The following is a 13,313-nucleotide window of genomic DNA, read 5'->3' on the forward strand; positions in this document are numbered from 1 at the left end:
CCATATAAATATGATCAATTATGGCTTTGTTATTCTTGAGAAGAAGATTTTTAAAGAATTTCATTCCTATATATTTCAATGTAAAAATTTGGTCGGCCATTGTGGCCCCGCCCTACCCCCGGGGGTCATGATTTGAACAAACTTGAATCTACACTTCTTGAGGATGTTTCCATATAAATATGATCAATTATGTCTTTGTTATTCTTGAGAAGAAGATTTTTAAAGAATTTTCCTATATATTTCAATGTAAAACTTTGGTCGGCCATTGTGGCCCCGCCCTACCCCCGGGGGACATGATTTGAACAAATCTGAATCTACACTACCTGAGGATGTTTACCCATAAGTTTCATCTTTCCTGGCACAGTGGTTCTTGAGAAGAAGATTTTTAAAACATACCACAAAATTTTCACTAATTCTCAATTATCTCCCCTTGAATGATGGCGTGGCCCTTCATTTGAACAAACTTGAATCCCCTTCACCCAAGGATGCTTTGTGGCAAGTTTGGTTGAAATTGGCCCAGCAGTTCTTGAGAAGAAGTCGAAAATGTGAAAAGTTTACGGACAGACAGACGGACAGACAGACAGACGGACGCCGGACAAAATGTGATCAGAAAAGCTCACTTGAGCCTTCGGCTCAGGTGAGCTAAAAAGTGACCTGGTGTTATAACTTTATAGAAACATACACAATGTTTCTTGTTTTTTTACCCACTGTATAAGGTACTCTTTTCTTGTTTTACCTACTGTATAAGAAGTTAATCTTTTCTTGTTTACCCACTGTTTAAGGTACTCTTTTCTTTTTAAACACACACACAAACGTTTCGTTTTTTCTTTGTCTGTATAAAAAAGATCATTTTTTTTTTCCTAAGATACAATCGTTTCTTTGACTGTATTTTGAAAAAAAAAGAAAACCTTTTTCTTGTTTTATCGACTGTATATGAAGGCATCTTTTCGAAACAATGTGGTGACCGTAAAAACGCCCGTTGGGTCGATTCTTTTAGACAGGGTTTACTCCCTGTGTGTCCTCCTGCATGGGCCTCCAAACTCCCGTCTCTCAGAGGTGGCGATGTCTGCCGATCAACGGCCCCATGAAGTCATTGGGATCTGGGGGAGGTGGTCTTCTTGGGCGAGGTCTTCTTAACCATCTCACTCTGCGGGGGGCCAGACTTGCTGGGACGTCTGTGTCGACACAGCGGACAACATCCAGGGGGTGAGGTCTGGGTAACAGCACCTCAGAGCACCGTAGACAGGCGGGCCTGTTCCAGCACTCGACACAGACATAGTTGCTCCTCTGGTCCTCCTCCAGACAGACGGAACACTGGTCAATCCGGCAAGCGGCGACCTGGATCCCCCATGGTGGTATGGGTCCTCGGTAGAATTTCCCTCAGCCATTGCAAGCGTATTCAAGATACTAACGAATGACGCTGAGCTCTGGCAAGCGGCTGTATTTATGCACAGAGCACGGACGTTAAAGAGAGCACCTCGATGGCCAGAGCCGAAATCTCATGGCGAACTAAAATTGTGTGTATTTTGTACTTTGGGAACTATATATTTTCATGGATTATTTAGTAGGTTTCATAGTAGGATTCCCAGCATGATACAGGTCTAAACAAGGTAAGTTTCCTGCTTCTAGAATTAATACATGACATGCATTCGTGGTGGAGAAATGAGTAAAAAACCTCGAAGCGACGAGGTGAAATTCAGTGACCCGAGTGTATAAATTAAGCCTTTTCAGTCTTTTTTAGAGGGTGAGACCGGGAAAACTCATGTGGGTTAGGGAGAAGGGATATAGGGAAGAGTGCCGATATAGTTTTCATATCAAAAGAATCATGATCAGGGTAAAAAACAAGCTTAAATAGGTTTACCTATAAACACAATGGGGGGCCAGAGGTCATGGATTTTCAGAAAATCATACTATGAGATACATAAGGATTCTTGGAATCTACCCTTTTCCCGATTGATATTTTAAGAAAAATAAAATTTTATGAGGTATTTACTTTTTAGATCCTTTACAAGTCTTGATTGTTTGTTTTTTTTTACCAAAATGAAACACTGTAGTGACACTGGGGTGTTAACAACATAGGACATACACATTCCCTGATGTCACCCGCAGACCTCTAGGGACTAGAAATTTAGCCGTAGAAGAAGATAGAGGAATTCCAGGCACTATTAAGGTGTTTCCCTCACAATCCCCTGTGGTCATTTGTTTACTAGCTCAATGGGATTATGGAAAAGCAAGTCACCGACCTAAAAGAATTTCCACTTATCAGCACAAAATAGAGAGCAATGGTTTCAAACTTGTTTACAAGAAGTTTGGGGAAGTTTACCTTACCAGACTTGTGCTTTTCCATACAAGATTGCATGTGGAGTAACCCAAGGAAATTGGACTCATTATAGACATTATATTGAACAATTTGCACACACTTATGACAAACAGATGTACACACTTCATCCACATTAAGTGTATGGATGTATGTGTTGTTATTGTTATTTGATAAAAAGTAAATGTTTAAAATGTGTGTATGTATGTGTGTGTGTGTGTGTGTGTCTTATTGTTTGATGAAAAAAAATGAATTTAAAAATGTGTGTATGTATGTGTGTGTTTGTGTGTGTTATTGTTTGATGAAAAAAAAATAATAAAAATGTGTGTGTATGTATGTGTCTGTGTAATTGTTGTTTTGATGAAAAAAAAAAATAAATGTAAAATGTGTTTGGATGTGAATTAATTTTTTAAAAAGGGGTTATTATTATTAAAAGTTAAAAAAGTTTTATAAGTTTAAAAAAATTATAAAGTTTAAAAAAAAAAGTTATAAAAATTATAAAAAAAAAGTGACCTGGTGTTATAAACTTGAGAGACACACACAATTCGTTTCGTTTTTGACTGTTTAAGTAGGCAACTTTTCTAAAGATTTGGTGGCTCTTAAAAGAGCAGTTTGGTATAAAACACTTTTTGGGTTTTTTCGTTTTTGTTGATTTTTTTTGTTTTTTTTCATTTTGGTTTCTAGTGAGGGTCAGCTATCTTCTAATGAGCCAGTACGTGGACCATCTCCCCTATTCTTTCGTCATCCGAATCGCTATCGGGTCTTCTGTCCTGGGGTTGTAAAATAATTTGGTCATTCCTGCACAGAGGGCAAGGTAATCTTTCTTCAATATGCGGGCTGCGCACAAAACACAGGCTGGGCGTTGTAAATATAGCCCGCAGATGAAGTTGTTCTTCCCCTGGCTTAAACAGAGTGAACATAAAATGTCCTGAGTAGGGACCCGGAACCCCCAGCGGGGAATTCGACCCTGGTTCCTGGCGTGGGACTGTGGGTCAGCAGGTCTCTGGGGGCCGGCGTAGCGGGCCTGGGTGGCGGCGGTGGAGATCTCGAAGGTAGCGAGCGGTGTGGTCCCCTCCTGTAGGGGTGGGCCCTCCTCGGTTGTCGCTGGTTTTCAATCCGAATCCGGGCCATGTTGATATCCAATATAACAGCCCCGTATCTGAACGTCTTGACCATGGATGTGGTTCTCCACAAGGATTCCTGGGACCCGGGAGAGTTTCAAAAAAAATTAACCATCTTTTCTTCTTCTTCTTCCTGTAGATAAGGAATCAGTCATGAAGGAATGACACTGGGCGCTCGGAGGGACTGTATTTATTTTTCAATAGCAGACGATACTGCAATTGCGGCAAAACATCAACAATCCAATCATGTGATCAAATGTGATTGGCTAAAAGAAAAAAATCGCTTTTGGTCATGTGATCAAAAAAAGCCCCATCACAGTGACAAAGCAAAATTGAAGGGGGAAAGGCCGAACCCGAATGTATATATGACGTCATACAATAACATAACACTGATGTAGTATTTTGTTTTTTAATTTATTTCTTAAAAACTAACAATGCTTCTAACTGTCGAATTCTCCTCCGAAATCGTATTCGATCTGCTACTAGGGCCATCCAGGGATTTCTCCGGTCTTTCAGGGGGGTAATTCGTAGATTTGATTGAGGCTGGTATTAAAAGTCACTGATTTTTCCTAGCCTGTGTGAAATTTCCAGGTATTTCATTCCGTATTGAATACATACTTTCTCCATCGCATCTATGTTCTGCCACATTAAAATCACTTTGCCCGCTTGGGGATGGGTCAGGAAACTGTAAGGCTTTCCGAAATAACGGGTCAGGTTCAGTCCGTACCATTTCTGGGGCAGAATTGTTTTCATATGTCGACATAGAAAATGTATGGTAGCTAGTCTCCCCATGGTCGTCGCATGATGTGATAAGGCTAGGCATTGTAACCATAAGTCCTGAAGGGTTTCCATGATAGTGCTGGCTTCCTGAAATACTTGTTTTGCCTCCGGGGGTAGCGATTCTTGGTGGTTTTGAGCCCATCGTACTAAACAATCATACCCATTTAAAATCAGTGAGTGAGTGTGTATAAGGGTTGACATGATAGTCGATTGTGAAGAAAGGATCAGACTTTTCTTCTCATTTATACCCCTCCGTATAAAACGTAGGTAAAAGGTATTTTTTTTTTTTTTTTGCACACGGCCCCCCTTACAGGTGATGCAACAGGTACAAAAAAGATGATGCAATAGATATCAAAAAGATGATGCAACAGATATAAAAAAGATGATGCAACAGGTATAATAAGATGATGCAACAGATATAAAAAGATGATGCAACAAGTATAAAAAGCCCAGGTATTTTTGCACACGGCACACAGCAGGTATATAAAGGGGAGGTGGGATTTGAGGATCAGTCTTGCTTGACAATAAGAACTTGAAAGAGGTGAAAAAAAATATTATGGAAGAAGCAATGATGAATACTCCAGGCAACCCCAGCTATGTGACACCTGAAGAATATGTAGGAGCCCCCTATAGTTTTCAAGAATACATGAATAAAGAAGATATGGGATCTTGAATACAGCTCTGGATGGAATTGTTAACATGCTGTCTGGTCTTGACAAAAAAAATGAATGATATGAACAACAAGGTGAGTGATGTTCAAAACCAGCTGAATCATCTGAAAATTGACATTACCAAAATGAAAGAAGGAAGCACCTACCAGAAAAAATCAAGGGGGATCGGGAGAAAAAAACAAAACCAGACAGACGGATCCATGCTTCATCTGCAACGAGTTAGGACATTGGGCCCCAGATTGTCCCCAAAAAGAACAGGGGGATTCGTGCTACAAGTGTGAAAAATCTGGTCATTGGGCTAATCAGTGTACAGAGAATGAGGAGGATCAACAATTGGTCCAAGAAATACAAAATATGGAGAAAAAGTCTCAGGAACCCAAGAGGAAACTACTCCTGATGACTGATAAGGCCCAGAAGAAAAAGAAAATGTAAATGGTTATTTTCATTCTGAATAAAATTGCTGTGTTCTTTGTTATTGTGTGTTATTACCGGCCGCCAGGAGGCGGTCGGTTATATGATATGAAAGTTTTAAGTCGCTCTGCGTTTCTGCGGAGTTAACAATTTAAATAGAAATATTCAATATTCATCATGTTCATATCGCTGGCGAGTCAATATTAAACAAAGATTGTCTAAATATTTAGAAAAAGCACAATAATCGTAAAATTAAATTTTATAAATAATGGGGTAAATATTTCATCCAATCCTGATTGACAAACTCTGATATAACCGAAGTGCGGAGAAAATTGGTACGAGTGTTAGGGATAGTCTAAAACAAAGACCACGTTGTAAATCAACAATTTTACTTTCTCTTTTTAAAAACAGGATCTGCTGTATTTATTTGAAATGAAGTGTATATTTAAACATTTCCTATAGACGTTTTTCAAAAATATGATGAAATATTGATTTCTTAAAAGCAAAGAATATTACGACATGTTCGTCAAGGAAACTAGGATAGAGCGCGTTTTACAATGTGCCAAACACTTTCCCGCCACATCTCAACACCAAAACAAAGAGATTGAAAGAGAAGATAAGATATGGTGGATCTAGAAGGAGTTCGGGAGGGGAGGAGGGTTAACATCCTCTAAGAGAGAGAGAGCGAGGAGCCCCACATATTATATATTTGTTGCGTTTTTATTAAGTTAAAACTATAGCTAAGTTTAAACTTTAGCATGTTTAGTTTTGTACGTTTTATGTAAAAACTACTTAAACAGCAAACTCACAAGAGTTCGTTAAGTTGTACCAAACTGAGTGCAGAGACGCAGAGGACTATGCACAGTTTATATTGCCTATACATGTAATATTGTACATGCATTATTCATGAAGAAAATCGGCATTGTCGCATGCATTTTTTATTTTTCGTGTCACGATATTTTAACAGAAAATTATAAGAAATTAAAAAAACCCAGCAAATTTCAGTTTCTAAAATAATATCAACAGTTATATAAATTGGTTTGCGGCAGATTTTTGACGCTTGCGTCAATATGTTTCTTGTTTGTTATTGTTTTGCTGAAATCCAGTTTGAACTGGCTGGCTGGCTAGACCGTCTAGACTGTGAATGAAAGCGTGACGTCATAATGACATTCTTGAATAGTTGCCAAATTCGTAGTAGCAGCGTATAATGTAAACACACCCGTATTTAGGGGACTATATGTACTGAATTGACCGGGCTGTCCCCCACAGGGGCTGCACTCCCTTGACCAGGCTATCCCCAGGGGCCATGTCCTAAATATTGACCCAGCTATCCCCCCACAGGGGCTGCACTCCCTTGACCCAGCTATCCCCCCAGGGGCTGCACTCGCTTGACCCAGCTATCCCCCTCACCCCCAAAAGTGCACTAAATTGACCCAGCCATCCAGGCGGTTTATACTACTTAAGTGTAATGCAACTTTAAAATCGAATAATAGAATGCTAACATTATTAGTTCAGGTTAACTTTGAATATTTAGTCGTTTCTACACTTAATTCAATTTTTAAGCCCCCGTAAACATAGTTTCGGGGGTATATAGTTTTTGTCGTGTCCGTCTGTCTATCTGTTTGTCTGTAAAAACTTTAACCTTGCCTATAATTTTTAATTGAGTGGAGCTTTGACTTTCATATTTCACATGTGTAATACTTGTGACAAGACCTTTCCTTAGGTACCACCAACTTTGAACTTTTACCTTGACCTTTGAGTTCGACCTGATTTTATATGAAAATTTTAGAAAGGATATGGAAATAACGAACATATTTAAATCAACGTCCATTAAACAAATATACAACATAAAGAGCAGAGCAAACACGGACTTCCGAAACATCATAGGTGGGATCAGGTGCCATGGAGGAGTGAGCATCCCCTGCCGACCGGTCACATCCGCCGTGTGCTCGTTGTCATAATCAGGAAATAACGGAAAAATCCGTGGTCAATTCAGTGTATAAATAATGGACTAACAATTGGTATGAAAAACGTCAGTCAGCATTTCATTCAATGACAAATTGTATTTGCTGACAAGGTCATTGTATCGACCATAGAATTTACGAAATGATGACTTTAAACGAGACTAGGATAAATTTTAACGGAATTAACCAAATTATCTATAACTCTCAAATTTTAAACGTACTTCAATATCATAATCTGGTTCATTAAAAAAAATTACGGAATAACGCAATAAATGCAAGGTCACGATAAACTCAGAAGCATGAATTTTAATATACTTATAAAGATAAGCTTAATATTTTATATTTACATTCAGTGTATTTCTCGCCAAAGAAATGCATTGGAAATTCAAAACTATTTCAAATTCCTATAACACACTCAAAACCTAATCACGGCGTATGGAAATTAGAAAGAATTAAGTTTCTTAATTAGTATTTATAAGACAAAATGTTTTTTACTTAATTATTTATGAAGTTTTAAAATAAAGTGAAACAATTATAACTTTATGTAAGGCCTCAACAATTACTGCAACATGGGCCAAGTTGAATATGATTCTGAATAAAACAACCTGTATTTTCACAGAGATTTAGAACTGTAACAACTGAAGAAATGGATAGACTGTTTGAATCTAGACAAGCATAAACAACAAGAAGAAACACAGCATGGGGGATAAGAATTTTTCAAGGTATCTTGGCTGCAAATTGACATTCGTATAAATCTTTCACGAGTCAAAATTTGTTGTATTAATTGCTCAAACAAATAAATGACTCCAAAATTTACACAATGTCATCTCATACACAACTAAATAGGTTCATTTTAAAATTTATAGACTGGAACATATAAGTATACGGTACCTCTCTGGACATGCTGACAGTAGACATCCCAACACTTTCAAATCGTCTGTCAAAGTTCTATTGCGAGGCCGGGCCAAAAGGCAAAGATGATGAAGACAAATCCTTGTACCACAAAAATAGTCTCATCAACATAAGAGCAACCATTAATCGCCATTTACCTAATCGTCGCTGAGACGTCAATGTAAAGGACACAGAATTTTGCACAGCAAATGGGATCTTGAATGGCATTTTCAAAGAGCATCCCAAAATATGATTTCAATGCTTAAATGAAGTTTCTGGGATTAATGGAACAACAACGATTTAACTTATATTCTATATCCAGTATGATTTGAATTTCTATTAGGTTCATTCCTAAAACATATTTTTACATGTATATTATATTCTAGATTCAAGTAAGATTGAAATGTATAATTATTTTGTTTAAGTGTACAACAGGACAACGTCCGATGGATTGTTTCAACTACTAGTACTTTAGGAGTACAAGGACAAATCGCTCAACAACAACCACTAGAAAGTGCAGATTGTTTGGTGATATGAGTTTTGAGAGGGTACAAGTAAAAGAGCTGAAAGTCCTTATTCTGTCTTCCAGAATTGAGGGTATTATTTGCTTGGTACATGATTGTGTGAATGAGGGATGTGAAAGAAAACCTTTCATTAGAAATCAACAGCTTTGACCCTTTGATCTTAAAATTGACCTACTTTAAAACGCTTTTTACTTTTCCATAAATTTTTAACTGTCAGGATTAGGGTTTTCATGCTTAAAAAATAAATTCAATGTTATACTTTCTAAATAAATGACATATAATAGGATGTTCATATTACACACAATTTGTCATAAAAAATAACATCCCACCCACAAAGACACCGAAAGCGGGGGACCACAATTCTTTGAATTTGCTTGTTTCTTCTGTTTATTATTTGTGTGTGTGTGCAAAATATCAGGGAGAGCCTCAGACAGCAAAATATATCGGATGACATTGCAGACATTTAGCTATCATCCTGGAAGAGAATCCCACACAACAACAATATTGGACGTATTTCCATAAATGGATGCTATTTTGTGAGCAAAAATCAATTAATACATTTCAAGCATCTGTAAATAATGTTTTACAGTTCTTATTACAATTGTACAACTGTAGGAGCAGGAGATGTACATGAGCATAGTGGGACTGTCACGGGAGCGGTAGATGTACATGAGCATAGTGGGACTTTCATTAAGATATTTAGCACACCTCATATCAAAATCTGTCCATATTTTGTTTAACAAAATTCCGATATATTGATATATCTTCAACAGATCTCTGTCTCTCTCTCTTGCTTGTTTACGTTGTAAGAAAAAAGGGTCAAAGATTCCCGCGGTATATATTGTATTAACAGATAAAAAAAAGAATATCAGATTTAAAATTCTGATGAAAAACTCATTTTAAATCTATCAATAACAATAAGACACTGACAGTGAGTTTCGATCCTAATACCACGGTCCGATTTTGTCAGAATCAGAATTGATCTGGTACCGCAACTGAAAATAAAAAAACAGGCTAGTCTGGTTCCCTCTCCTGCTTTTATTCGTATGTGTAGAGAACTAATATACATGTAACACTGCTTATCAAAAATCCTTACACTAATGAACTATGTTCTTTGACTTAAGACTGAAGTTTTCAAAGGTACTAAATATGTTTATTTATTTAAATAAAACTTCGTTTTATTTTTGTTGCTTTATTTAGCGTTTATATTATCTCAAAAGCGGTTGAGAGTAAGAACTATATTTTTACACGTAACTTTAAAATGGCGACTATGGGGTTGACATCCTGTCTTGAACAGGATCACATAAGCCTGCAATTGCTCTTTGAGCAATAAGCCCGGCTAAAAACCACTACAGTCATCATTGTATTTCACGAATCAGATTATGTTGCAAGCTTATCAAAATTTTACTTAACCATTTGAAAATTTTAGTTTCTTCATATCACTCACAACTGCTTAATATTTAATTGAAAAGGAATGGGGAAATTTTTTAATATATTTTTCATTGGTCGTCACAAAATTTCTTTTGTAAAAAAATACAATACTTACACGAACAAGTGTACAGATTATATATATGCTTCTGGAGATTCTCATTAAAAATTACTTAGTCCTCAAAGATCAAGTCTTCCAATAAACTGTTTTATCGATCAGAACTAGTCAATTCCATTTATTTATCGATTTTCTAGAGTACTCGAAATACGCCAAGATATAACAGTGTTTGCAACAACTCTTTCATAATTGAATTGTTTTACTGACTTCAAGAGTCAACGAACAACTTAACTATTCGATAATCGAGATAGATGATTTTAACTTTTATATTTTAACTTTCCTAAATTATGTAGCGATATTCAATTATCAATTCATGGTGTTTATTTCCCCCATTTTTTCCACACTCAAGATCATACTCTGAGTAGATTAAATTTTAAACCAAGGCAGGCAACTGAAAAGAGCTGATGTTACAGAAATTTCAACAACTCTGTATAAAGTCAGCATTTCTTTATTTTCTATGGTCATTATAAGGACTATCTCAGCAATATAACGCAATCATCTGGTCATAATTTGGCTGACATGTTTCAAATCACAGTTTACTGTTTTCACCTTTTCATTGTTAGCTCTATGAATGGTAATTTCCATTCCTATGTCGATACATCGATATATCCTGGTGAGCTTGAGATAAAAGTTACCACCGAATCAGACAAATCTGTTTCATACTTGGATATTTTACTTGAAAAAGACGTTAATGGTAATCTAACATCCGAGCTCTATGACAAACGTGATGACTTTAACTTTCCTTTCGTCAACTTCCTTTAGTTATGCAGCAATATACCTTCATCACCTGCGTACGGCGTCTATATATCCCAGTTGATTCGATACGCAAGAGGATGCTCGACGTATGAACAATATCTAAAACGAGGTAAATTATTGACAAACAAGTTGATGGAACAAGAATATCAGCAGTCTCGTTTAAAGTCATCATTTTGTAAGTTCTTTGGTCGATACAATGACCTTGTCAGCAAATACAATTCATCATTGAGTCAAATAATGGCTGACGTTTTTCATACTCATTGTTAGTCCATTATTTATACACTGAATTGACGACGGATTTTCCCGTTATTTCCCGATTATGACAAGGAGCATAAACGGGTGTGACTTGTCAGGGGATGCTCACTCCTTCATGGCACCTGATCCCACCTCTGATGCTTTGGAGGTCTGTGTTTGCTCTGCTCCTATTTTGTGTTGTTTTATGTACTTGGATATTGAATACTGTTCGTTATTTCAATATCCTTCGTTAATACTTCATTTGCCTTGGGAGTATTCATTCAGAGCATACGGTGAGTGGGGCCTGTCGATAGGGATGTTTTCTTTTCCTTTCAATTTGCACCTGATCTCACCACTGGAATTTGCTATGTGAAAATGTCCACAAAGTTTTTTTTCATTGTTTGAAATTTTCATCTTTTCCATTTCAAATGTGATTTGAGTGTATACAAATTTTGCAACTGTATTTTAAAACAAATAAGCAGGTTAATTTTCACATTTACAACACCAATAAAGACCACAACAATTGTATATACAACATTCAGAGAGCATTTTTAAAATATGTATCCTTCTAGTGTATTCACTATAATTGTAGCAGTGTATGATCCTGTTAGGCCAGCAACAACAATGAACAAACAGACTCTCACTACTACAGGTTCTTAGTTTAAAACAAATAATCGGCAGATTAATTTTCACATTTATTTTTACATACTTAGCTAGATATTTCAAGACAAGGGGGAATATGAAACTTGTATATATAAATTCTAGAACTAACAATTTTCTACATTCATAAGACTGCATTTTTAAAATATCTATCCTTCTAGTGTATTCACTATAATTGTAGCAGTGTATGATCCTGTTTGTGGCCCTAATTGGGAGCTAGAACAGAGATCTCAGGTGTGTTACCTGTTCTACCTTCACCCAGCCACCTGGTCATCTGCCAGAAGTTTCTGTCGGTCAATCGGAGGGGAGTTACTCAGCATAAACAACCTGAGGGAATATTACTACATATTAGGTATACACCAATACATTGCTATGTACCTTTTTACAGTACTGGGTTATTGAAAATATTATGGAAAGGTTCTTTTCTCACTAAGCTTATCATTCTATGGCTAATAAATTTCTCGTGGTTCCATAAAGTAATTTCAGGGGGAAGTTGGAAATAAAATTAATGCATGAAAAACTATTAAAGGGCCTTTCACATTTTTGTTTTATTTTTAATTCTTAGTTGAAATATATATATGCATTACGTAAAAGCTAAAACATGGGAAAATGGTTCATTCATTAAGTAAGCAATGGACCCGTTTCTTGAATTTTTAAAATAGAAGTAAAGTTCTAGCAAGTGTGTCATTAATTTTCCAATGTTTATGTTCTATATATCATCTAATATGTTAACAGGAAGACTGACAGGGATGAGGAATTCTGGGAGCTTTTGGATTGGTGGATATGATGAGAGTGACAAGGGTGGGTGGGCGTGGTCAGATGGCTCTCCGTTTAGTTTCTTTAATTTCAGACGAGGTGAGTTCAGTGAAACATATTATCAATGGATTGATTGATTAATGTTGTACGCCAAATCGGCAATATTTCAGCCATAATTCGATAAAAATTAACATGATGTGGCCTGTTTTGGGTTTCTCTAACGGCTCCCAATAAACCTCGTCTTTTTCAAAAATCAGCGAAACGATCTTTTGCGTGCCAAGGGGTTGTAATCCTTGACACGGGGCACCATTTAAGGTCCCATTCGACGGACCTCAAAATTAAAAATCTTTACGTTAATTATATATTTTTTCATGTCAAAATTTTTTTTAATTCATTCATTCTACCCTCTACCTTCTAAATAAATGGTGAAGTTTTTTGATGTTTTATTTTAACGATAAACATAATGAAACTCTTCCAACCTCAACTTTTTACTTCTCTCTCTCTCGCTCTCTCTCTCTCTTAACTTTTTTGTTACGAAAAAGAAAAAAATATACGCATAATTATCATTGAACTAAATGTTCAGCTATATTTTGCTTATCAATGATTATTAGTGCTTCGGACTTAAACACGTGTTTTTATGACAACGTGACTTAAATATTTCAAATAATGTTATTGTTCTCAC

At 36.5% G+C, this 13,313-nt stretch overlaps 1 protein-coding gene across 1 annotated transcript; it reads left to right on the top strand.

Annotated features, from left to right (window-relative positions):
• Positions 1–11,773: 11,773 nt before the first annotated feature.
• Positions 11,774–12,730, top strand: LOC134275806 (C-type lectin domain family 7 member A-like; the record flags this gene model as incomplete). Its single annotated transcript, XM_062758104.1, has 3 exons — positions 11,774–11,867; positions 12,057–12,227; positions 12,611–12,730. Coding segments are annotated over exons 1-3 (385 nt in total), but the record flags the coding sequence as incomplete, so codon positions are not given.
• Positions 12,731–13,313: the final 583 nt, after the last annotated feature.

The sequence above is a fragment of the Saccostrea cucullata genome, unplaced genomic scaffold, assembly GCF_032062105.1.
Source record: "Saccostrea cucullata isolate Sc308-1 unplaced genomic scaffold, CSIRO_AGI_Scuc_v1 ctg15382, whole genome shotgun sequence".
Taxonomy (NCBI): Eukaryota; Metazoa; Mollusca; class Bivalvia; order Ostreida; family Ostreidae; genus Saccostrea; species Saccostrea cuccullata.